Below are 25,615 nucleotides of genomic sequence, written 5' to 3' on the forward strand. Positions count from 1 at the left end.
TTCCGGGGCCTTTTGTGGCATATTCACTACAGTCCTGTGGCTTTCCGTACTTCCGTTGCCACATGGCAAATTTATGCATGATGTTTCATGATGTTGACAAAGATTTATGAGGGTCTTTATTTACGTTTTCAAGTGTTTTTTTTTCTTTCTTTTTTTCGGGTGATTATGTACATATAGCCTTGTGCGTTTACTAATAATTCATAATTTCATGACTTTAAATGTGTCATGGAGTCAAAATAATTTAACACCACTGAAAAAAATTAAGCTAAAAAAAGAAGAAATGTAGCGATTTAATAATGTGTGTAGATTATTAAATATAGATTTGGAAACAGAATTTAGCTTTTTATTAAAGCTCGGGAAAAGTGTGCCTGATCTTTCTCCGTAAGGAATCAATATAATATCGTGTTGTGAAGCCATCTAAAGTATTAAAGGTATAGCGGAGGATGTTTTACTTCCTGGTGGGTAGTCTAAACTATTGGTCCTCCTATTTGTCAATCATTCTGGTGAATCAATCAAACTTTTCAAAAAGTGGAGAGGGCGGGTCTTATCTAAAATTTGGAAAGATCCTCCGCTATACCTTTAAGTTTATGAACACGTTATTATTTTATAAATGAAGACTTAACATGCAAAATCGCCAAAATTTTACTTTTGAGCATTTTTATGTTTTTATCAGTGACATTTTTTGAAAATAAGGCATTTCAATAAATAGTAACCTTTTCATTGCCATCAAAGTGAAATGACTGAACCTAAGCATAGGAGCCTGATAAAAATTCTCATTTAAAAGAAAAATGTCATGTCAAACTTGGATGTTTTTGCATCTGAAGTCTTCAAATAGTAAATTGGTTCTCGAGAATAAATTAATTGTGATGAATGAGCGGCATCTGGCAGTCAAAAGCGTTTAACCATCACTCTTGCCATCTGAATTTATTAAAAACTTAACTTAAATCCAGAGTAGATCATAGCTGAGCAATATTCACTAAATGTGATCCATCCGCATTCTTCTAGAAAAACAAGTGGAACAAATTCACATGGAAAACATAGTGTGGATCCATTTGTACACGGAGACATTTATTACATTTTCACAGCAGGTTCAAATAGAGGAATGCCACCTACATTTACAGAACAAGAGCGCAGGGAGGAATTGTGGAGCTAATTTAATTACTATTACTACATTAAGATAATGGTATGAGACAATGAGCTTTGTCACAAAAAAAGCTGTTGAAAAAAATTTAAACTGTGTATACATCAATTAGATAAAACAATAACATCTGATTACTTATAAATTAAGAACATAGCATCAAGATACAGACACTCATACAAACATTTAAAGGTATCATTCACAAAGAAAGAAGCTCACTCTGATAAACCAGACAATACTACAGTTAACCAAGAGAGCTGAGACAAAGACTTGCATTGGATTATATCAAAGATAAATAAATGAAAAACACTGCAGGAATGTGTGTGTAAAGTACAAGACCCTTGATTGGTATATGTATCAATGAATATCTTTTTAAATCGCAGGAAATGTGTTGCAAAACAGAGAAGAAGTGTTTCATTAAGCAGTGTAGTCCAGCGATTGTTAATATTATGATTGTAACATGTGATATGTCCAGTAGCAGTCTTTGTCTCAGTGCTGTGTGGGCCTTTAGAGATTGTAACGGATGTGGTGGTTGGACAGAGTGGTTTATCCAGCGACGCGGTAATTGGCGTGGATCTCTGGCTTAATGTCGCACACCATCTTCAGCAGGTTGCCAACCACAGCCTCCTTGTTCTGCTGAAAACTGCCCTGGATGTGTTTCATCTTATCAATGGTCTCCTTATCCACCTCTACAGCAGAATTTCCATGGGACCCTAGTGCCTGCAGGACCATACAATGGGACATTAACTTTATGCAACAGTTGTATTCAGAACTGATACTAATGCAAAAGTATGCTTCTTTCAATTACAGTATGGTGGTATTTGGGTCTGTAAGGGTTTCTCAAGAAGACATGTGACCCCTAGGGGTCCATGACGGAACTGCAGAGGATTTGTGAGATTTTTCTAACTGTTTAATGTACTTATTTATTGAACAATGTTGTAAAAGCAATAACTTAAAGGTGTGCATCACACTGTTTTTACCCGGTGTAAGGTGGCCAAGTAAAACACATATTAGCTCATTGCTTTATTTTACTTGTATAGAAAAGTGAGTATTGTATTATTTATTTAAAGGTTATAATATTAATTCAAATCTCAGGGGGCATTTCAGTTAATTACCTTAAATGAATCATTTAGAAGATAGGCTGGTAACTTCTGGGATCCATAATGCAATTTAAAAATTAACATTTTAAAATAGAAGCTCCATTTAAAATTTATTAAGACTTTCAGATTTTCTCCTATAAATCTAATAAAGCGCAACAGTGACTGCCCCCTTTTTTTTCCAAAAGTTTTTTTCCTGTTCAGTTTTCCCATAGGGATCGTCAACAAGATGAATCACAACATTACAAACTTGGATTTCTGAATGAGAAAATCTAACAAATAGACAAAGGTAAAGGACTGTTTTTTTGGGTGATGGGAGTTTTTCACCAGGAATTCCGCTGTTAAACAATATAATTTTAAAATAATTTGTACTGATGGCTTCAACAGAAGCATATGCAGAATGTTAACATTCTCATAGCTCATAGGTCTGTCTTTAAAGGTTTAAAAGTTATCATTAAAAAAAATCTATTCCCTTATGTAGAAAACGAGTGGGATTTTACTCCCGGAACCCAACTATTGGACTATATGGACGTTAATAAAATGGTGGAAGTTTTGAAATTATAACAGCAAGACATTATAACTGGCAATAACCAGACACTTGAAACATTCCTCAAAGCACAGTACTGAAATATCTTTTGACAAGATTTCACCAAGGTAAATACAGAAATACTGATAAGAATACAGATGGATCCTTGAATCAAAAAATGTATAATTCTCACCGCAGCCTCCTTTGTCTTAAACTCTTTCTCCCTTTGCAGACGGTACTGCTCAATCTCGGCCTGCGCCTCCTCTTTGGCCTGCTTCAGACGCCGATTCTTCCCTATTGAAAAAAAAACATGCACAATGCTCATAATAATACATTCATATCAGTGCCATAACTGTATAGACTACACAGAGAGAGAGAAAATTATAATGCAGTCAAATATTGCTCTAACAGGGAAATTCCTCTCTTGTATATGGGAAATAAGAGTCACCAGCAGAAAATCTATATAAAAACAGGAACTGAGTGAATGTCTTGTGAGTCAATGTCACTCTCCAGTAAAGATATTTAGTACACCTACAGTCAGTATTTCCTTCACTATAATAAAGAACCATCCTGAAATCTCTAACATGAATAACAGCAAAAATGTGCAAAATTCCTCAACAGAGTGATGATCTCAAATCTGATTTCAAAGACTAAAATGTGGTGATGCCGTATTTACTTTGTGTTTTACACCTTTACAAACATCATCGGTGTAAATGGAATGAGCTATAATGAATACTTGTCAACAAATGGTGTAAAATCCATTATACAGGCTTTTCTACCGAGCTGTCTGTCACACGACAGAGAATAAGAAAAAAACGGTAAGTTAACGTTAAACATTTCCATTTGGTCGACAATGTAAATAATATGATATAATAATAAGAGATATGTCATTTTATTTCAATCCAGCTAATTCGTTCATATACCCCGATGTTATTTTATAGGCTAATGATTTGCTGGGCAGTTAGCATGTTAGCTAAGCGCCTGTCTGTAGCGTTGACAAGCAAAACGACAACTTACTTTTACGGGCTTCAGCGACCTTTTCTGCGGCTCGTTTCTCAGCCTGCAGCAGCTGCTGGATGCCCTGAGACTGGCTCGCCATACTTCAGTAAGGAGAATATTTGAAACACTGCGGATGGAGATGTTTGGATGTCCGTATCTCTTGCAGTGGAAGGTCGACTGAACGTCAGCTGACTAGCGTCACACTGGACCGCTGATGACAATCACGTGACTGCACGAGACTAGTAGGTAGCGTGTCATAATCTCATAATTTCACGCTACCGTTACCGTTAGGGGGCACAGGATGTCCACAGGATGTTGATAAAACATTGCACTCACTGTTATTAAATAGCCTAATGAAAACATATTTAGGGGTTCAAGCACGAAGTGCTGAAAACCTATTGTAATTGTTAGGATTTTTTTATTTCATTTTCGCTATAGCCTAATGATGTGAGTTTACATACTTGGCTGGCTAATGAAAACAGTTGTAGTCCTTATATAGTTACTTGTTATTAACTTGAAGTTTGTAATGTTGTTTATCTATGTGGTGTTTTTAATATGCTTTAAGACAAACCATGTGCAAATTCATGAGTATTTTTTTTAGTAACTGCAGTGAACTAGACAGTATCAAAAACGTGGTTTGAAATCGCTGTTGTTTCTTACGTCACAAACTACCTTGTGTAACCAATAATGTAAAGGCGGGCGAGCTTTAGCATGTCATAAACAAGTTGAGGGTGAGTAAATTATGATAGAATTAAATTTTTTTAGTGAACTATTCCTTTTAATTTAAGTAGGCCTACTTAAATAGCTCAAGTTAAATAAACTAAAACGTAATAAAAACTATATAGAGATATTTAAGAAAAATGGAAAAAACACACAACACTATTACTAAAACTTTAACAAAAATTAAAATGAAAAATGCCATGTGTTACTTGTTTCTTGTCTGGATTTTTAGGCTTGATTTAGTTTCCTGTTTCTGATTTGTAGTCCTTTGTAGTTCTTTTAGTTCCCCTTCAATACTCCCAAAGACACTCACCTGTGTCTTGTTACCTCTGTAATCCCAAGTGTTTGCTATGTTAGTTTGTTTTCTGTATTCTTGTATATCTGACCTTCATGTTCCCTGGGGCTCGTTCCATGATTGTTGTTGAACAAACTCAGGGTTATGGGATTAGTTTTGAATTGACAAAACCAAACCAATCCAATCAGGTTTGTTGGTACCATGACACTGGGTGCTTCTCAATTCTTATTTGTGCATCCTCATTTCTCGTGTCTCAGCTCCACCCACTGTAGGATGCGAGGGAAGGTTGCAAGGAAAGAAACTGAGAAGGAGGAATCGAAGGAAAGCTTATTTGTATATTGGAAAATTCTTGATTACTTGAGTGTCACTTCCTTGCTTCATTAGCTGCACTCAAAGGATCTGCCCTTATGTTGTTAAAGTTTTGTTATTTAAGAAATGTATAAATAAAAAAGATAAAGCAAGATGCCCTTTTGATATATGTGTGATATATGATTTATTTAAACTGCAAAGGTAACGCATACATTTATATTATTATGACAGATGTGAAGGGGGAGGAGAATACGTGCGTCAGGTTTCTCGACAAGAAAGACTTTCGCATAGGATACACCTGTGCATCCTCGCTCATAACTCCTCTGGAAGCTTCCTCACTCCTCTTTCCTCGCCTCCTCGCGCTGCAATTAGAGAATTGAGATGTCCTTCAATATGGCTGAGCTCAATCGGTTTCCGGGTCATAGGATGGAGGACGGATTAGCGAGGAAACGAGGAGGGATATTGAGAAGTACCCACTGATAATAAACTTTCTCTATCAACTCAGGCCTTGACCCTGAGTTCATAGAGCACATGAACATGAATGTGTGACATTACATCATTAGCAAATAGCCAATCACATGCCTTGAAGGTTAAGAGATTGAAAAATATGAAGTATATACATTAATTTACACAGCAAGAAGAAAATATCTTGCTATATCAGTGCAAGTGAAAGTTATGAGGTTAGTTTATATAGTTGATAATATATAGGTATACAGAGATTTGAACATGTATGCTCACATGTAGTCATTTTTTTATTTTATCTATTGATTCTAAAGCGTATTTATATTACTGTTACGAGTTGGTTGTAATAAGTGCACGAAGAAGAAGAATCCAAGGGAACAGGTTTTAATAATAAAAAATTGCAGGAGAATACAGGAAAGCACAACCAAACACTAATATAAATTAGGATGAACAGAGAAAAAGGGAGAACTCAGGATTTTTATGCACAGAGAAAACAAAAGGAACTAATGAGATGATTAATAGGTGACAGGTGAACTGAATGACAAATTAACCAGACTGAGGAAAACGTGTCCTCGTGTCCTCGTGCAGTAAGCATTCCAACTGACCCCGGATTTCCACCAACTGCGGAACGGCTGCGGATCGGCTCCACTGCGTGTCGGCTCCGTGCTCCGCCGTCCTTCAATACTCACCAGGTCCGGATTTGATGCGGAATGGCTGCGGCCATGACTGACAGCTGAAGTCACGAGGACCCACGAGATTCACGTATGATCACGCAATATAACCTGTCCCGCACAATCTGCCCTGTGCTAAATTGCTGTGGAACGGCTGCGGCATCCGGCAAAAATAGAAGCTCTGCGTATCTGCTCCAGAGGGCATAGAGCAAAGGAAAAAGAAAAAGAGTCCAGTGCAAAAATGACAGTCCATGAGGGAGGGGATGGTGGGAGGAGCCAGTGAGGAGCCAGGAGCAGGAGGAGCCAGATGTTGCTCCAGAGACCAGCCAGGACGAGGCCCCAGGGCGGAGTCGAACGCGGGAGGAGCCATGGGGAATCGTTGCACACCAGCACCCACTCAACGAACTCAGCAAAAGATTCCCGAGGACCCACACCGGGCAGGTGAGCCTTTGTTGCGCACAGGGATAATGCGTGAAGCTCGCCAGATAGAGGAAACCACTTGTGTCGGCCTCAAGGCTTTTCTGCTCCTGCTCCAGGCATAGCAGTAGTTCAGCAAGTGAAGTTTTCGGCCATGTTTTTGGCCAACAGTGGGCTTCACAATAAAGTGCTTCAGTGAGGGGCGACCTGTTAGAGAAAAGAACATCACAGTGAGCGTTCTCTGTTAACGCAAACTGATCCACTTCTGCTGGCCCGAAAATGTTCCAAACCATTTTCAATGTCAGAGGGTGTAGTCTCCATTCTCCTAGGACTGCTCCTACTCTCGACAGCATGTCCGAGCCCGCAGTTCAAACAGCCAGGGACGTGGATAGCTCGAATAGACAGGATATGTTGATCTGCCCACAACAGAAGACTTGTTGTGAGCTTCAGCAGGGGATGCGAGTTGATACCTCCTTGATGATTTATGCATGCCACCATAGTCTGATGAAACAGAGCATAAAAACACTCAAGAGCTAGTTGAACTGCTCTCATTTCTAGACAGTTTATGTGCCATGCCTTCTCTGTGTGCGTCATCAGAGTTTTTGCGTCTGCACACCTGTCACATTGTTACGCCTCGTTCTTACATAGTTGCACTTTACCAAGGGGCCATTGCATCTATTTGCAGCTTACCAGGATGCGCAGCAGACCAGTGTGCCAAGCATGAAAAAGGACACAGTCTTTCAGTCTGTTAACTGTCACAGCTGCAGCTATCACCCATAGTATTCCTTGATGCATTTCAAATGGAGGGTTTTCCCTAATTCAAACATTGTTTTACTGTGTGTTTTTTTGCGAATGTTACCATAAGACCCAAGCAATGAAGTTGCTTGATGATCACACGCTTGTGGCTGTTCAACGCATTCTGTGAATGAACAATAACCAACCAATCGCCGAGGTAGTTCAGAACACACAATCAATCAAAGAGGGAAGAGAATCAAAGAGCGTTCATGTATCTTGTGAATGTGCGTGATATGCCTTTGATTTTTTTTTGTTGATTCTTAGCAAAAAACGTACTCGGTTACTAACGTAACCTCTGTTCTCTCTAGAGAGGGAACGAGTATTGCGTAAGCTAGCTTACGCTGCGGGAAAGTCTCCTTTCTCGAGATACTGAAGCCAAAAATTATCCTTAATTTTTTTAAACTTTGTCAACGCAGTGCGGCAGCCTGCAGACCTAGAGCAAGCGAATCGCGTGCCCATTGGCTGCTCTGCGGCAACTGCAGCAGCCTATGGCTGAGCCTTGCGCGTGACGTCACGTCCAATGAGCGCGCTTGGCGCGCTTAATGCGTCACAGCCCGTCATTAGGGGTGTGGCTTAGCGTATATAAGCAAGGAACAGAGGCTGCTTCACTGGTTTCTGTCGCATGAAGCGAAATGAGCTCGTGGCGAGAGCACGGCGGGTTACGCAATACTCGTTCCCTCTCTAGAGAGAACAGAGGTTACGTTAGTAACCGAGTACGTTCTCTTACGAGAGGTTCTCTCGTATTGCGTAAGCTAGCTTACGCTGCGGGAACACCCTTGTCAACGCCGTGCGCGCGCCCAGCATCCTGAATGAATCCCATGGGGGGGGGGGCCCAGGGAACGCGAAGCGGAGCTGGGCGGCCAAGATACCACAGTACACAAGCACATAATATGGGGCAGGGAGCGGCACAGCCGGTCCAACTAACACTTCCCACATAGTGTAGCTCAACCAGTAGAGCTAAATCCGCAACATAGCCCGCGCACAGACAGTGGGCTGGCTTACGCGAGACTTAGACTGATAGCACTTTGGCCTGCAAAGCGGGGACTTCCAGGTTGTAAAACCTAACAAATGTGGAGGGGGAGGCCCAGCCTGCCGCCGCACAAATGTCATGAATGGGAATCCCACTGGACCACGCCCACGATGAGGCCATGCCTCTGGTGGAGTGTGCCCGAATGCCCAAAGGGCACTGCAGGTTTTTTGATGCGTAAGCAGCTGCGATAGCATCAACTATCCATCTGGACAGGGTGTGTTTCGAGGCGGCGAGACCCTTGGTGCGCCCACCAAACGAAACAAAGAGCTGCTCTGAACGCCTGAAGGCGGCGGAGCGTGAAATATAGCTTTTTAGCGCTCTAACTGGGCAGAGGAGATCACTATCTGCCTCGCAGCCAGCATTTGGCAGGGCTGAAAGGGAAATGACCTGCGCTCTGAAGGGAGTGCCCAGAATTTTGGGGACGTACCCATGCCTCGGTCTGAGAATAACTTTAGAGTTATCGGGTCCGAACTCGAGGCACGCAGCGTTAGTGGATAACGCGTGAAGGTCTCCCACACGTTTTACTGAAGACAGAGCTATCAGAAAAACGTTTTTGAGCGTGAGGTATTTCATATCCACAGTTTCTAAGGGTTCAAAGGGATGTGCTTTCAGTGCGTCTAAGACCAGTGAAAGATCCCACATAGGAACCGAAGGGGGTCGCGGGGGGTTCATCCTCCTCGCTCCTCTAAGGAAGCGGATGACAAACTCGTTCCTTCCTAATGCGCGGCCCGGCTCTGAGACAGAGAGCGCTGAAATGGCCGCGACATAGACTTTGAGCGTGGAGGGGGACCTACCCGCGTCCAGTAACTCTTGAAGGAAGCACAAAACGTGCGAGACCCCACATGTCCGTGGATTAAGCCCTCTGGTAGTGCACCATTTGTTAAACACCGACCATTTAGACGTGTAGAGCCGCCTCGTGGAGGGGGCTCTAGCTTGTATGATCGTGTTCATCACCCCTTCTGGTAGATCAGCATGTAATTGTTGAGGCTCCACGCATGCAGAGACCAGTGCTCTGGGTGGGGATGCCAAATCGAGCCGTGGGCTTGAGAGAGAAGGTCTCTCCGCACCGGAATCGGCCAGGGGGCTGAGTCTGCCAATTGTATGAGTTCCGGGAACCAAGCTTGGTTCTCCCAGAACGGGGCTATGAGGAGCACTGTGTGGCGCGCTTTCCTGACTCTCTCGATGACCTGAGGCAGCAGAGAGACCGGTGGAAACGCATATAGCGGGCCGCTGGGCCATGTCTGGGCCAGCGCGTCCTCGCTCTTTGAAAAGAACACTGGGCAGTGTGCGTTGTCTTCTGACGCAAAGAAGTCGACTTTCGCTCTGCCAAAGCGGCGCCACAGCGACTGGACTGTTTGGGGGTGTAGAGACCACTCCCCAGGGGGAACGTTGTCCCTGGACAGTCTGTCGGGGCCCTCGTTCAGATGGCCAGGCACATGCGATGCTCTCAGAGAGCGCAGAGAGTGCTGAGCCCATACGAGGAGGCGTTCCGTCAGGGCGCAGAGTTGCTTTGATCTGACACCGCCCTGGCGGTTCACATAGGCCACTACTGAAGTGTTGTCCGTGCGGACTAGAACATGGTGACCATGGAGGAATGGGAGGAAGTGCATGAGCGCTTTCTCGACCGCAAGCATCTCTAGACAGTTTATGTGTAGGAGATTCTCCTGGTCTGACCAGTGGCCATAGACCGGTCTGCCTTCGAAGAGCGCTCCCCAACCTAGGTTGGACGCGTCTGTTGAGACAACTTTCCGGTGTGAAACCACTCCCATAGTCACTCCAGTGTGATACCATTCGGCTGCTAGCCAGGGCTGCAGGGCTGAGACACAGACCTGAGTCACTCTGATTAGCGAGCCGCCGGTCGCCCAGGCTCGATGGGATACGCGCGCTTTCAGCCAGCGTTGAAGCGGGCGCATGCGCAGTAAACCCAGCTGAAGCACTGCTGCAGCTGAGGCCATATGCCCCAGAATGCGCTGAAATGCTTTCAGGGGAACCTGGTTGCCTTCTTTGAAGGATGCAGCGAGGCGCTGAATGCGGCGCGTGCGCTGCTCCGACAATCTGGCCGTCATTGCCACCGAGTCCAGTTCTATTCCGAGAAAGGAAATTGACTGCCGGGGCGAGAGCGAGCTCTTGGTCCAGTTGACCGCTAGACCCAGACCCTCCAGGTGGTCGAGTAGCACTGTTCTGTGAGACACAAGTTCTGTCTCTGACTGCGCTAGAACGAGCCAATCGTCCAGATAGTTCAGAATTCGCATTCCCTGACTCCTCAGGGGAGCGAGAGCCGTGTCCATGCATTTCGTAAATGTACGGGGTGCTAAAGACAGGCCGAACGGCAGGACTGTGTATTGATAAGCTCGACCGTCGAAGGCGAATCTCAAGAATGGCCTGTGACGGGGAGTTATTTGGATCTGGAAATACGCGTCTTTCAGATCGAGAGAGATAAACCAGTCTCCTGGGCGAACTTGCGCAAGGATCTGTCTGGTTGTAATCATCCTGAACGGCCGTCTCATGAGAGCCTTGTTCAGATGTCTCAGATCTAAAATAGGTCTTAATGCTCCGTCCTTCTTGGGAACGAGGAAGTAACGGCTGTAAAAGCCTGACTCGCTCGAGGAAGGATGAACTTGTTCTATGGCCCCTTTTCGCAGCAGCTTTGCTATTTCTGCTTGAAGCAGATGCGCTGTTTCCAAACTCACTTTCGTTTCCGTCTGCGCTAGAAAGCGCGGAGGGCGACGAGCAAATTGGAGCGAATAGCCGTGTCTTATGGTGTTGAGCACCCATTCTGACGCGCCCTGAATAGCTTCCCATGCTTTTGCATGCATAGCTAGGGGTCGAATGGTCTCTGGGTTCAGATCGCCGCGTTGCGCGGGATGGGGAACCTGTACCAGAGAGGATGGAGCGGCGCGCGCGCCGCCGATGCTCGGACACGAGGGCAGAAGAACAGGGCTGGCCGACTGTGCAGATTTTAGAAGCTCGATCTCGGACGATGGAGCGTGAGCTGCTGCCAAATGACCCAGGCGCGAGAGCGGCGTGGGGATAATGGTGTCTGAAAGTGGGTGCGCGTGCTCGTGAGCTGGCGCGGGATTTGCACTTATGACACGGCCAGTGTTTGGGAGCTTTATGAGGTTTGCAACCTGTCTGGCAGAGCGGGTAGTGGGCAGGTGTGAGCACAATGCTGTGGGCACATTTTCTGCACTTGATGCTCGAGCGGAAAGTTTCCGCTTTAAGAGATAGCGCTCTGGACGCGTTGCCATGGGAACCTGGTCTGTGTGAGGCAGTGAGCACACGGGAGTGGGCACTTTTCCTACACTTAATATCCCTGCGGCTTGAGCCGTAGCAACTTGAGGTAACTGAGTGACAGAGCGAGCAGCGAGTAGGTGTGGGCACGGAAGTGTGGGCACATTTCCTACATTTAGTACTCGAGCGGTGTGAGGCCGCTTTATGAGAGAGCGCTCTGGGCGCGTTACCATGGGGATTGTACATGTGTGAAGCAGTGAACACGTGGGTGTGGGCACATTTTCTACACTTAAAGCACTTATACTCTTTTTGAGATTTATCTGAGTCGCCGTGAAAACGGCGTTTGTGTGCAGGCGAGCGAGTGTCATTACTGGCTCGTTGGCTGCGGTGTGTGCTGCTGCAGTAGCCTGAACATAGGGGACTGACAGAGCTGTGCGTTTCGATGGCGGTCCGGCCGTAGCGGGACCCAACCATCTTTTCCTCCTTGCGGATGCTAGGAGGACTTCGCGGGCTCAGGCTTCAACGCGATCTTGGGCCGCGGGCCCCGTGGGGGCGGCGGTCTGTGACGGCTGGTCGAGCGTGACCTGGGGCGACTGCCCTGGCGTCGCTGCGAAGCGCTGGGAGGCCTGGAAGAGCGCTGGTTAGAGCTGCGCACAGGAGGCTGAGTTTGAGGGCGGCCTGTGGCTGGGCTCGAACGGCGGGGCAGGAAGAGGTTCATCGCCTGTGACGCCTTCTGTACTTCTGAGAACCGATCCACAATTCCGCTGACCGCAGGGCCAAAGAGGCCGGTGGGCGAAAGTGGTGCGTTCAGGAAAACAGCGCGCTCAGAGTCACTCATGTCAGCGAGAGTCAGCCAGAGGTGTCTGTCGATGACGGTGAGCGCGGCCATGGATCTGCCGATGGCTTGAGCAGCGGTCTTGGTGGCGCGTAGCGCAAGATCCGTAGCGCTGCGCAGATCAGTTAAGGCGGACGGACCCGAGCCCTTCTCATCCAGCTCACGGAGGAGGTCGGCTTGAAGGATCTGAAGGACGGCCATTGAGTGCAGGGCGGAAGCAGCCTGGCCGGAGGCGGCGAAAGCGCGGCCGGCGAGAGCTGAGGTGGTCCTGCAGGCTTTAGACGGCAGGGCAGACTTTGAGCGCCATCTAGCAGACGGCGGGCAAAGGTGCGTTGCCACAGCTTCCTCAACGGCGGGGATAGCGTTATAGCCGTTCTCGGCGGCTCTGTCCACCTGGGAGAGAGCCGAGGAGACTGGCGAGCGGAGTCTGGTGGAGAACGGAGCGTTCCAGGATTTAGAGAGCTCGGTGTGGAGCTCAGGCAGGAAGGGTGCTGACCTAGAGGCAGGCGCAGGGCGGCGGCTAGGTAGAAAGCACCCGTCAAGGCGATTGGGCTCCGGCTCCTTAGGTGGGGACCAATCCAGTCCCATTCTCTCGACCGCTTGAGTGAGGAGGCGGAGAAGCTCCGCGTCAACACTGGCACGTGATCTGGTAGACTCCAAAGTCGAGGGGGCGGAGCGGTGAGAGCCCGACCAGTCCTCGCTGTCAGACGCGAGCAGAGAGCAGCTGTCAGCGGCATCATCTGCATCATCCCCCAGGACGACGGCAGTGCGGGCAGAGGCCGGCAGCTGCGCGTCGGTGAAGGGTGGGGGGGAAGGAGAGAGCGAGGCTCGCGGGAGAGGTTCCGGCGAGCGCTCAGCTGTAGCGTCCAGTTCCGGCGGCCTTTGGGAGCGACGTTTCTTCTTACGTGGCCCAGAAGAAGTGGCCGGAGAAGGTGGAGGTTCCTCGAACTTAGCGAGTCGAGCCCGTAGGGTCGAAATCGGTAACTCCTCACACTGATCGCAGCTGCCCTCGGAGAGAGCGCGGGCTGCGTGGTCGAAGCCCAGGCAGAGAGTGCACAACACGTGGCAGTCTCCGTCGCTGAGCGCGGCTCTGCACGAGCCACAGGATGAGCATGCATTTGCAACAACGCCTCGCGCTCTTTTAGATGCAGGTGTGTCGCGGCGGACACACAAACACACAACACAGAGCAATGAAAGGATATATATGCCGGATGGCGCAGCAGGCAGGGAAGGCTGAAGGCGGCGAGCGGCCGGCGTCCTCAGGCTGAAATCCTCGGCGTGCTGGTCGCTTGATTCGACGGCGGCTTCCTCGAAGATCAGCGATGCGAAGAGCTTCGCTGAAGAGACAGAAATCAGTGAAGCAGCCTCTGTTCCTTGCTTATGTACGCTAAGCCACACCCCTAATGACGGGCTGTGACGCATTAAGCGCGCCAAGCGCGCTCATTGGACGTGACGTCACGCGCAAGGCTCAGCCATAGGCTGCTGCAGTTGCCGCAGAGCAGCCAATGGGCACGCGATTCGCTTGCCCTAGGTCTGCAGGCTGCCGCACTGCGTTGACAAAGTTTAAAAAAATTAAGGATAATTTTTGGCTTCAGTATCTCGAGAAAGGAGACTTTCCCGCAGCGTAAGCTAGCTTACGCAATACGAGAGAACCTCTCGTAAGAGAACACTTAGTTCTTTCAAAAATATATGTGCTCATTAATGTATATTTACTTCTTTCAAGTAATAAAAGTATTCTCGTAAGTTTATAATCTGCCATTGAAAGTACATACGGGTGAGGGGTTCGAATGCCGGTCGCCATGTTGCCCCTCCATCTTGAAACTACATTAGCCAAAGAGGGACATACCTGTAAATTCAAGCTTCGCCTTTCGCGCTTTACACTCAGTGACACAGAGACGAATGCGAGGGGGAGATTACTCGCGACTGCCGGCAGATTTGAAAGATTGCTGATGGAGGATCACGCCTATTTTCGAGGACATGTAGCAGAGTCGCCAAGGAAGCGAAAGAGAGAATTAAAACGTCAACGCGACAGGCAAATCAGCAAGACCAAAGTCAAAACTGGAGTAACTTTTCCCAGATGGAAAGAGCTCATGAGGAGCAAAGATTTTAAAACAGACGCCGAAGTTGCCTGCTTTCTTCTCGACAGGTAATTCAGCCTATTTGTGTAAATTCGAAGTTTTATAGTTGCTTGTCTAAACATAGCATGGTTGTGCATAACGCCAGAACGACCTCTAGTATAATTTGCATTACTTTTCCTCACGTCAATGGTGAAAAAGTATTGTTTACCTTGTAACTGTGACGGATCACAGGTGATAGTTTTAAAGGCGCAATTGGACGAAGTCGAACTGGAAGCCATCTTAATCTTGGAATAATACGGCCACCGTAGGACTTAAAACGCCCTCGAAATTGAAAAGAACAGAAACTAATATTCACTGGGTAGTCATATACAATTTCACCGCTAGATGGGGGAAAATATCACACAGTGTAGCTTTAATATACATCTTTCAAAACAGTCCCCAGGGCGAAAATGCCAAAGGATCTGTTTCAGTGTGATTATTTTGAATGAACGTTTTGATAAAGCGCGGTTTAGCCGCCTTAGGTCTAGAATGGGGCGGAGTCCGCCATCCTTCTTAGGAAACAGAAAATAACGACTGTAAAACCCTGTTTTGCGCTCTGCAGAGGTTGTGATGTATTAACACACTTTGTGGATGTGTGTGACACGCTGAAGGACAGAACGGCAAATTAATATACTTTGTCAGTTCGAAGGCAAAACTCAGGAAGTGCCTATGATGGGAGGCTTTCTGATTATGCAGTGTACAGTAAGACAGCTGACTCACCAGCTTCTCTGAGACAGACACACACACACACACACACACACACACACACACACACAGTCATTGCAAGTGGACCTTGTTGAGTCGCCCTCGTCATGGTATTGCTAGGTACCGGACCTGGTCGAACACTTAGAAGCACAGATCCTAGAGAGGGACTACCTTTATCTTCCATTTCGTGAGAAGTGTGAAATTCTGCTCATGGGGTGCTTTGAGCTGATACAACAGACATAACACTGTTGGAATGAGGAGGTCTGCGAATAAACTGTAGCGCACATCCACTTATCACTGTAATTTTTACATAGTCTAAGATGCCCGGTAGAGCCTGCCATGAACTGGCAGTGTCTGGACAGAAGCTGAAGCAACTTTTGCTCAGTACAGAGCAGTCTACTGCTTGAAACGAGGTGCTGCTTTACTATGTAAGCGAGTGGCACACTGTGTTTTGACTTTATTGCATTTCTTAATTGGAAAGGCATAGTCATGGCAAAAGACAATCGGCTCCGATGCCCAACATGCAGGGAAACGTGAGACAGTCTGAACAGATGTATGGATTTTACAGTTGGCTTTAACGAAAGCAGCAGTACACTCCCTTATGGAAGCAGCAATACAGCTGTGGTGTATCATGAAAACGCTATGAACGGTGGCAATGCTGGTAATAGCAAAAAGCACAAGTAGCACTACACTCCCCCAAGAGAACAGCATCAACAGCCGTTGCTGTGTCATGAAAAGGCTATGAACGCTGGCAGCACAGATGTATGTAGAAGTTAGTGTAAGCAACACTACATGTCCTAATGAAAACAGCAGCACCGCTGGTGCATGTATCATTGGAATTCAGTGAGTGGCGGGAGCGCCAGAGTTTGTGGTGGTTAGTATAGACAGCACTGCACATCTTTACTGAAAACAGTGGCTTAGGCTGGCCACAAAGATTTTAAGCATGATTTTGGGCCCAATTTGCAACCCCCAACGATCTCATGTGGCCCGATTCGAGGCTTCTCGCAACTTACTTTTTGTCCAAACAATCCTCAATTGTGTGGTGTCATTACGATTATTTTACTGCTCCTGATTGCGTAGAATCCCGCACGATCCCAAATCGTAAATATCAAACATGTTTGATATTTCCGACTCTTGATCAAGCTGCCTCTGACGTGATACCCACGATAGCCAATAAGAGCAGGCAAGCTTCACCAACCAAATGTTGCGTGCTTCTATAGCTGAAACTTGGCAGGCACAAACATGCCACGAAAGTGGAGTATTAAGAAAGAAGATCACTCATATTATTTTTTATCCTTTGTTTTCCTTCCCTTAAAACAAAACTCACACCAGGAGAACCAGATGATGATGTTGATCGTCCTCCATTTGTTTTTCTTCTCAAGTCACGTTTGATCTCGCGAGTCTCCGTGAGATCTCGTCTCACTGTGGAAATGTTACTACAATTGACAGGTGTGTGGTCTCGCTGTCCGAACGACTCTTTTAGAGTGTGCATTCAGAGGATTATAATGCTGAAAATCGGTTCAAACTGCCCTACCCTTGAGAACTGCGGTCTCACAAACGTTTTAAAATCTGTTAAGATTTGAAAATCGTCTAGTGTGTCCCAGGCCTTAGCAGGTGTTTATAAGCCATAATTTCGGGGCTACTTTGTTTATGACAGCTCACTGCTAGGGCGGAGGGCTGATTATGTAATGTAAGTAAGCTATTGGAGCTATTTAGGCTCTGTACAAGATAGAACGGCACTATGAGACAGGGCGCTGTCTATATCGTGAAGACGAAAGTGTCATGCCCCAATGGGAGCTCGATGGGAGATCATGGGACCCACACATGCGCTGCTAGACTTGCTTATAATGTTATCTAGGAAGTTCTCGAAGAACTCACCGGAATGCTGAAGAGGATAGGTGCAGAAGCGTCGTCTACTGTAGGGGCTGACTAAACATTGAAAGAGGCTTCCTGTATGCATTCTCTTGAAAGAGTAAGATTCTGAGGCAATGTCACTCAGTGCTGCCTGTCCCTATTTCGCGCGCTTGATGCCATTGGCTGTTGTAGAACAACAGCGTTATTCAATGAGGTTTCTGTATTTCTTTTTGAAAGATGTTTCCCCAAAGCGTCAGATTCCGGCACAATGTCGCAGTGACCAAAATCAAAAGGGAACCATGTTTTTTGGCGGATTTATTACCATTTGTATAACCACAGTTCTACAAATACCATTGCTATAATTGTGGCTACTAGTTTAACCACAATAACCATTGTTTAACTTGTTGTAAAACCACGGTCAATTTTCGTAAGGGTAAAAAGTCAAGTCCACGAATGTGTTCATCTGGGCAAAATAGCACTGTCTAATGGACATTTTTATAATTACTCTGAAAACAGACTACGGATATTTGGTGTCCCAGACAGACAGACATCTGCTGAGCATCCATTTAATCTCAACACACTGAGTATGAGGGAGTGACTGGTTCTCTCTTAAAGTTAAGTGTTTCGAAAGTGTATAAAACTAGGATATTCAATCACTTCAGCAGTTGTGTATCTCGATAAGAGCCGTTCTGCAGCAGCCGCCTACTCCTCCACATCCCTCGTGTCAATGACCAAAATGAACACCTGTCTGTCTTCTACTTTGAAATATATAGTAAATGCAGTAATACTCATTCTTGACCACACACACGCACAGACACATACACATTGTTGCAGGGCTCGGAGGGTCGTGCGGTAAACGTCATAAGCCTGTGGTAGCACTGGAGTGAGCGGAAACCCCTCCCGAATCCCAACTCAACTCCTCCAACCCCAGTCAAAGAAAAGAGGAATACCGAGGAATCAGGAAACAAGGACAAATACCACAATACACCATTACAGTAAGCCAATGAACTATTCTATCTCATACGCAATTTTTTTCTCACGTAAATGGCGTTTAGTGTGCCGCGAGTCTCGGTTATGCGCGTTTGTATTCAATTCCTTTGCTGTTTTTCCAAAGGAAAAGGCCAGGCAGCATTAGCAGTGCAGCGCTAGCAGCGGCTAACGTCCCACCAGCACAGGAAAGCCAATGAACATGTTCAGTAAGCCTATAAAATGTGTTCTGCAGTTTGTCAACTGTCAGTAAATGTTATTTGTGGTGGTTATGGATGTGTGAATTTGTGTTATATCTGAAATCAAAGAAAGAGTCGCCCGTCACTCTTCTTAAACTTTTGACAACAGCGGTACGATAAGGGACCAGATAAACTGCGGTTTATTCACATTGACCAGTTCAAACAATCGCATATTCTTAGTATCTAATGTTATTCTGTCAGATTGTGTCACATCTGCATTGTGGAGGAATGTTGAGAAGGGCTTTGTGCATAAGGAAATTGGTCATCCCATTGAACAATGATTGGGAAAAATCCTTTGAATTTCCTCTTTTATTTAATTATCATAAACTATTTGAATTACCCTTACTAAACATTACTGTTGTTGTACCATGGTACAGTTATGGCATCAGATCTGATGTATAGTAGTGCTGAATTTTGTATTCAGTGTTTTGTGTATATAAATACAAATGTTATTCAACCATCTTCTGGTTGTCAAACGTTCATGTCCATCATTCATAATTTAAAGTCCAACAAAAAAGTGTGCTTGTGCTGGCCTTATTTAAAATAAATTCCACTTGGTTTGATATTTGTTATAATACAATACATAATATGCAGTATGCAATTCATCCAGTTATGTATGACACAAACCAAGTGTGCAAATATATTTTGTGGGCACTATATGCCTAGAATGAAAATGAACTCACAGTCCTTTTGCTTATTCTCACTATGTTTTAGTTCATTTCTGCCATTAATAACTGGGAGTCTATGCTAATGTTTTGGATTTGAACAGTGTTTTGGATTTTGAGCAACAGGCTACTCATTTCCTGTGGGAGAACTGTCACAACCACTGGGATGAGATGGCAGCAATTATTAAAACATGTGGTAAGAAACATCCAAAGCACATTTAACCTGAATTGCAATTGAAGTACACACTTGTATGTGTCTTTGATCGCCATTATGTTATTGTTAACATAAAGCAATCGCGGTCACGAGAAGAAGCTGACTTTGTTTACATGTTATGTTTGGTGTCCTGTTCTTCAGACGCTCAAATAAAGGACTCACATCACATTCCTCTGCTAGTTTGCTCAGAAGTGCTATTCAAGCAGTTGTGCCCCCACAGAGCTGTTCTGTTGCACACAGCAAATCCTTGTTGAGCTAAACTCCCACTGATGTGCATTAACCAGCCTAATTGTGTTATGGGTGAGAGAGGATTATACAGCACAGTGGTTATTTTACAGCTCTATGATGTGTTTTCACAGATGGACCTGGCTTTTGCTTTTGAGCTGTCAATGAAATTGGAATTGCTGTGTTTTTGGTATTGATTTCATTATTGGTTTTATTAAGCTAGTATCAGACTTGGTTTGATTGCTTGGTCGAACCCCCTCCTTCTACCTTTGCAGGTTTCACATTGCTAAATATTTCACATTGCGTGTATAGGCATAACGCACAATGGTCAACCAATAGACTTTAATTTTTTTGATTGCCAATGACGATATATTAGAGAGCAGGGATATAAAGCTGTTATATATAATATTACACTATTTATTTTTTTATTTTTTATTTTAAAGATAGGAAATAGCACATGCTGCAGAGTCATTTATATTTATTTTAAATAATAGTTACTAAATTAGAAATGCATCATTTGTGAATGAATCAATATGAAGAAAAATTGAAACCTGTGAAATAAAAGATTTATACTTTAAGGAGCATCTTCTTGATTCTGTAGTACTATAGTATTTTTCTCAAATAAAGAAATTGTAAAAAGCATGGACAAAAAGGAAGTAAATCTTGTAAATCTGTCCACTGGAAATCATTTTTTCTCAAATAAAGAACAGGTAGCCTACACAGGGAATATGACATGAATATGACAGTGGCCAACTGGCTATAGAGCAGCATCGTTTAAAATCAAGAATTTAAAGATTGTTGCTCATGTTTGTCCAGTGACAGCAGAAATCTCCTGTCCGAATCCAATTCACATGGATGAATATGAGAAAGTATTATAGCGGTGGCTTCTCTATTATTAATAATAGAATGCAAGTGCTGTAATACTTTTCATTTACAATTTGCTTTCTTTATTCAAAATTTTTCTGAACTGTTAGCCTAAACAAAGACAGTAAACTAATAGTAACACCGATAATAAAAAAATTCCAAATACTGGGCGATATATATTGGTCGACCACTAGTTCGGACCAAAATGTCTTATAGAGTTATTGTAAAGGTAGGTTTATCACTGAAAACCGTATTGTACGTTGTTCACTCTTTAAACAGCATTATGTTAAAAATGGAACACTATGGCAACATCTTTCATTCCTGCACCGCTGCACGCTATGGTGTTTTGCTTCGGGAGGAGCGGACGGAACGGCAGTTTTTTCAGTTTTCCCCCTCCATTTAACCTAGAACACTGTGTTCGTAGTCATCCAATTTTAAATGTTGGCTACAAACACAAGGTTTTTTTTCAGATTTTCAGTCGTGCCATTCTCAATATTTACGTTTCTTTGTAGCTTTTAGCCACTGCCTACAAACGCGCTGGATCCTCTCTCCCGCTAAACGTTTACTCTTTGAATTCTTGCACCCGGGAACAAACTTCAAAGTTTGCTAAGAGGTATTTCCTACTAAAGCAAGGCAGTATTTGACTCTGTTCAAGAGTATCCATAGCAGACAGCCAGGTGGAAGTGGCCTAGGATGGCAACATTCCTAGGGCATTATAAGTTTTCCTACCTATTTGGTAGACATTAGCATAGCTACTTCAGGAAGGGGGAAAAAATGGATGCTGCATTAATTGCGTTAAGTATTTTTTATGTTAAAGAGAAAATATTAATTGCCGAAACTAACACATTATTTTTGCCAGCCCTAAGCATGAAATTTCTTAGTACATAATATATACGTCGCAAGTTGTCATTTTATGAGAATAGTAATCTTCACAGGAAACCACACTTCACAGGAAGTCACATTCAATTAACATTGTCTGCTTTGCAAGTGCTTTGGTCTCTACTTGTGGCTTATAACTTAGCCCCCACCTATAGTCTAATGGTTGACTATTTAAACAAACTACGTTTACTGTGAACTTTGGTAGTAAAGCAGAATAAAAAATATCCCAATCAAGTTTAACTTGCTCACTTTTTATGATGGCAATAATGTAATTTTAAAAGTATATTGCCAGAACACTACTTTTAACCCTCACAAACGAAGATATCTCATGACAAAGAGTATGCCTCATTTAATAAAAACAATTTTATGATTTCCGTAAGTCTTTCAATACAACTCAATTGTCTTCATCACTTTTAGTGGCAAACATCCTCAAAAGAAACTGCCTTCCTGTAAGCTTCTTAATGAATCGGTGGTTCTATAAGCTAAATGTGACCCAGTGTTAGGCTATTCCCTTTGGTGGAAGAAGGGGAGCAGAAGGTTTGTACTCTTAGATAAGGAGGTTATTAAGGGCTTTGTGAAGAATTAAACTACATTACTAATCTGAGTAATTAAACAACCTTCTGCTTTAGTCCCCGACGGTAAACCAGTCCAACACGGTCACCATTTTTGATATTAGAAGCATTTTGATTTAATTGTAGCACACAGTTCAGTACTGTTATGTCTCAGTGTCATTAATTGTGGCATGTTGTCACAGTAGCCTCAAGGCACAAATAGCTGAAGTTGTTCTCATACTTATTTTAGTTGCTAAGAAGGACCCTGAGAGGTGTAAAATGTGGTGTTGTGTTACTGTCTTTACTTTCGTTTCAACAGTCATTGACTTTTAGTAGATCTGGCTGAGTTCTTGACTGGCCTCTCATGTGGGTTTTAGACGGTTGTCATACAGGAAGTCTGGTTTCGCTTGATTTGCAATTGATAAACTACATTCTCTTTCAATTAACCTGTATTATGAAACCCGGAATGAATGTTCACTGGTTGAAGCCACATTCCTCGGTTTCTCTTGCACGCACTGGTTGGGTGAGGTTATTTAGCGAAATGGAGACGTGCTGATAACAAGGTAAGAATTCTTTGTGAAGCTTTTTGTTTTACGTGGTTATTTAAGACTGGTCATGGCTTTTAGGTGTAAACAGATCATGTTTTTGGTGTGATTCTTGGAGGAACACGTCCTGAGTGTGACACATCAGTCGTCTAGGTCTTCTGCATAGCCTATATTTTTTTTCCAGACAAATCTGTTTTTCTCACTGGATAACTACTATTGTTTGGTAAAAAGCTGTCTGTGGTTTTCTACTTGGGAGGCAATGGAAGTGGACTATTAGGTAAAATAGAAATTTCTTAAAAAATAAAATAAAATAAAATCACTTGTGGTTTATGTGTTTAACAGAAATATCCTCTTAGCCTACATCTTGTGTTCATTTGGTTGCTTCTATAGAGTAAAACTTCCCATTAAGCAAAGTGTAAGTTCGCCAAATTTTAACCTGCTTTGTATTATTGGTAGTTATAATGTCGGTATGTAAATTAACAATGTATACTCTTTCTATGTGTTACCTTGACTGACAAACTTCCGACGCACTGTGGAAGGGCAATCTGTAGTTTCCACGAAAGCCAAACGTGTTTTTTTTAGCTCTAGGGCTTTTGTGAAAACTACAGATTGTATTTCCACATTTTATGTATTCCTGCCCAGAGACAGTCTGATCGACAGAGGGTTATTAAAAAACTGTTATTTTATGAGTAGGTTTATCACAGAAAATTGTATTGCACTTTCTTTGTCTACTCTTTAAACAGCATTTTGGTAAAAATACTATGGCAACACCCTTCTTACTGGCATGCAATGGCATTTTGCTTTGGGGGGTTGGGCAGAAGGTGCTCCCCATTCCTAAAACACTATGTTTGTAGTCATCCAGTTTGAAATGGCAACTACGAACGTGGAGGTTTTTCCGAATTTTCTCTGCATTCTCTCCATATTTATGATTCTTTGCAGCCTTTAGCCACTGCCTATAACTGGACCTTCCAGTGAAACCGTCAGACTTCTCTCTGGTGACACATGGTCTTCTCCAATCATTTAGTCCATTTAAACCCCGCCCCCACAAGCTCACGCTCATCTGCATCTACTTTTTAGTGCAACAACATCCATATCTCAAAATCCAGTGAACAACCGATGCATAAAACCAAGTCACAATTTTTTATTTTTTTTTTATAATCTTTCACTCGGTTGTATTTCACAAATTACTGAAAGATTATTGTAAAGCGTTACCATTTTATCTGCCAGAAATCAGTCTCACCTTCTCTCGATAATAAGATATTGAACTTGCTTGTAATGTCTCTTTATTGGCATGCAAAGATTTAGAGTGAATGAAAGATGATTAGTCACAGTAGAGTTAGTCATAGTGTTCTCCCATTTACGATTCTTCCTTTAGCCACTGCCTACAACGAACTGGATCCTTCACTGGAAACCAAAAGTAAACGCTTTCCAGATAAACGTTTACTCTTTAAATTCGTGTACCCGGGAACAATACAAGTTGACACCATTGTGACTAAAAGCTTGGTAAGGAGTATTTCCTAGTCAAGTAAGGTGGTATTTGAAGGCGATATATTTCAAGCCTATCAGTAGGAGCAGACTGGGAGTGGCCTTGGACAGCAACATGCCAGGTGCATTATGGGTGTTGTTTTTCTACCTATTTGGCAAAAGGAAGACGACAGCCTTTTTTCTTGAGTCAGGTAGCAAGATTTTTTGCCTTTCTACTGCATTGGTAGCCACGTTTCATTGAAAGCCTATTTTATCAGTGGTGAATTTCCCCTTTAAAGTGCCCCTATTGTGCTTTTTCGGATATTACCTTTAATTCAGTGTGTTATATAGCTGTTGTTTGTGAATGTAAAATGTCTGCAAAGTTTTAAAGATCAAAGTGCACAACAAATAAAGTTATTGTCTCTCAAAAGAAAGAACCGCTTCTGAACTGTCATCAGTAATTCCAGTCTCACTTGCGTAACAGTTGTTTCACCCCAACAATTTTTTTTTTTTTTTTTTTTTTTTACATGAAAAGCATTTTAATGTAGGCCTATTTATGAATAAATTAATACATCTGAACAAATGTGAGAGTAATGTAATTGACCCAGATATATAATATATCATGTAAATATATTTGATAAAAAAAATCCTTATGGATAAAAGCCTCTTTTGAAAAGAGAAGAAAAGTTGTTTGGCTTGCTTTATTTATTTATTTATTTATTTATTTGAAAAAGCATTATTGCGTTACCAATTAATTTTTTTACTATAATAATTATATTTATTATATAAATATTATAATTATGTTTATTTAAGAAGTTTGGCATTATCATTTGTATTTATTTATTATAATAAATGTATTTATTTATTTATTTTGGCACAAAATGTCTGCCATATCAAAGTCATGTGGTGTGACCAACATGCAGAATGAAAACAGGAAAGTATATTATAGAGAGGACCCCTGCTAGGTTCACTTAAAATATAATGTGGTGTGACTCTCCAAAATTGTAATGATACTTATGAATTAATCAATCATTCATCATGTATAAAAACTTTTCACTTTGAAAAATACATTTTAAACTGTTTTTGATGCACATGTATTCATCATTTAAGAAAAAATATGCTATTACTTTTTGCTTGATGGTTACAAGCCTCTGTAACAATGTTAAAGGTTCAGGGAAGAAGGAGGGGGAATTTGTTAAACGTTCAACTCAACTTTAATCACAAAATAAACCAACAACAAAAGCAATTGTTTAGCAATTGTGCCACTGTCCTCGCTCCATTCCCCCGGCTCTCGGCCCCCGCCCTGCTTGTCACATTATGTTTTAGCATCATTACATTTAAACTTTTATTAAAAATGGTATAAAAGTTTATCAAAACCATTTGAAACAAGCATGAATACAAAGAGTACAACTTGGCACATGTGTTCATGCCCTTCAACTAACCAGTCATTATATCTACCAATACCCTCTCTCAGCAGCAGCAGTGACAATGCAGACCTGAGCGGCACACCTCATTGAGTGAGAGAGAGAGACAGCGTGCCTTGCGAGTAAGATGGGGTTTGGCCAGGACCTGCGCAACTCCCACGAGGGTCTGATGAAGCTGCAGGACTGGGAGCTGAAGCTGCTGGAGACGGTGAAGCGCTTCATGACCTTACGGGTGAAGAGCGACAAGGAATATGCATCGCTCCTGCTCAACATCAGCCAACAGGTGGACAAGCATGACAACTCTACTCAGATCAACTATGTCAGCAGTGTCTCCAAGGTAACGGCCTTCTGGTCCTT

The 25,615-nt window shown here is 43.5% G+C and overlaps 2 protein-coding genes across 6 annotated transcripts in view; one reads left to right on the forward strand and one right to left on the reverse strand.

Annotated features, from left to right (window-relative positions):
• Positions 1 to 1,041: 1,041 nt before the first annotated feature.
• atp6v1g1 (ATPase H+ transporting V1 subunit G1) lies at positions 1,042 to 3,971 on the reverse strand. Its single transcript, XM_082169821.1, has 3 exons — positions 3,779 to 3,971; positions 2,955 to 3,055; positions 1,042 to 1,858 (listed from the first exon to the last, which is right to left on the reverse strand). Exons 1-3 carry the CDS (start codon positions 3,858 to 3,860, stop codon positions 1,685 to 1,687), a joined length of 357 nt encoding a protein of 118 aa, XP_082025947.1. The 5' UTR covers positions 3,861 to 3,971; the 3' UTR covers positions 1,042 to 1,684.
• Positions 3,972 to 17,790: 13,819 nt separating this feature from the next.
• Positions 17,791 to 25,615, forward strand: part of fer (fer (fps/fes related) tyrosine kinase) — a 40,526-nt gene continuing 32,701 nt past the window's right edge. The window contains exons 1-3 of one of the 5 annotated variants that reach the window (XM_082171411.1): positions 17,791 to 18,196; positions 18,316 to 18,397; positions 25,309 to 25,595. In XM_082171411.1, the coding sequence (XP_082027537.1) occupies positions 25,386 to 25,595 (210 nt within the window). In that variant the 5' untranslated portion in view covers positions 17,791 to 18,196; positions 18,316 to 18,397; positions 25,309 to 25,385. Of the gene's footprint in view, positions 18,197 to 18,315; positions 18,398 to 21,278; positions 22,389 to 22,419; positions 22,648 to 25,308; positions 25,596 to 25,615 lie in introns of those variants that run through there. The other 4 variants (XM_082171409.1, XM_082171407.1, XM_082171408.1 and 1 more) reach the window with 4 other exon arrangements.

This window comes from Leuciscus leuciscus, assembly GCF_965113295.1.
Source record: "Leuciscus leuciscus genome assembly, chromosome: 5".
In the NCBI taxonomy this organism is placed as follows: domain Eukaryota; kingdom Metazoa; phylum Chordata; class Actinopteri; order Cypriniformes; family Leuciscidae; genus Leuciscus; species Leuciscus leuciscus.

Bases quoted from the DNA above. Each gene is read 5' to 3' on its own strand.
- atp6v1g1 (XM_082169821.1), bottom strand. From the start codon at position 3,860: ATGGCGAGCCAGTCTCAGGGCATCCAGCAGCTGCTGCAGGCTGAGAAA. The intron at 3,056-3,778 runs GTAAGTTGTCGT...TTTTTTCAATAG, and splicing joins GGTCGCTGAAGCCCGTAAAA to GGAAGAATCGGCGTCTGAAG. The intron at 1,859-2,954 runs GTGAGAATTATA...ATGGTCCTGCAG, and splicing joins TTAAGACAAAGGAGGCTGCG to GCACTAGGGTCCCATGGAAA.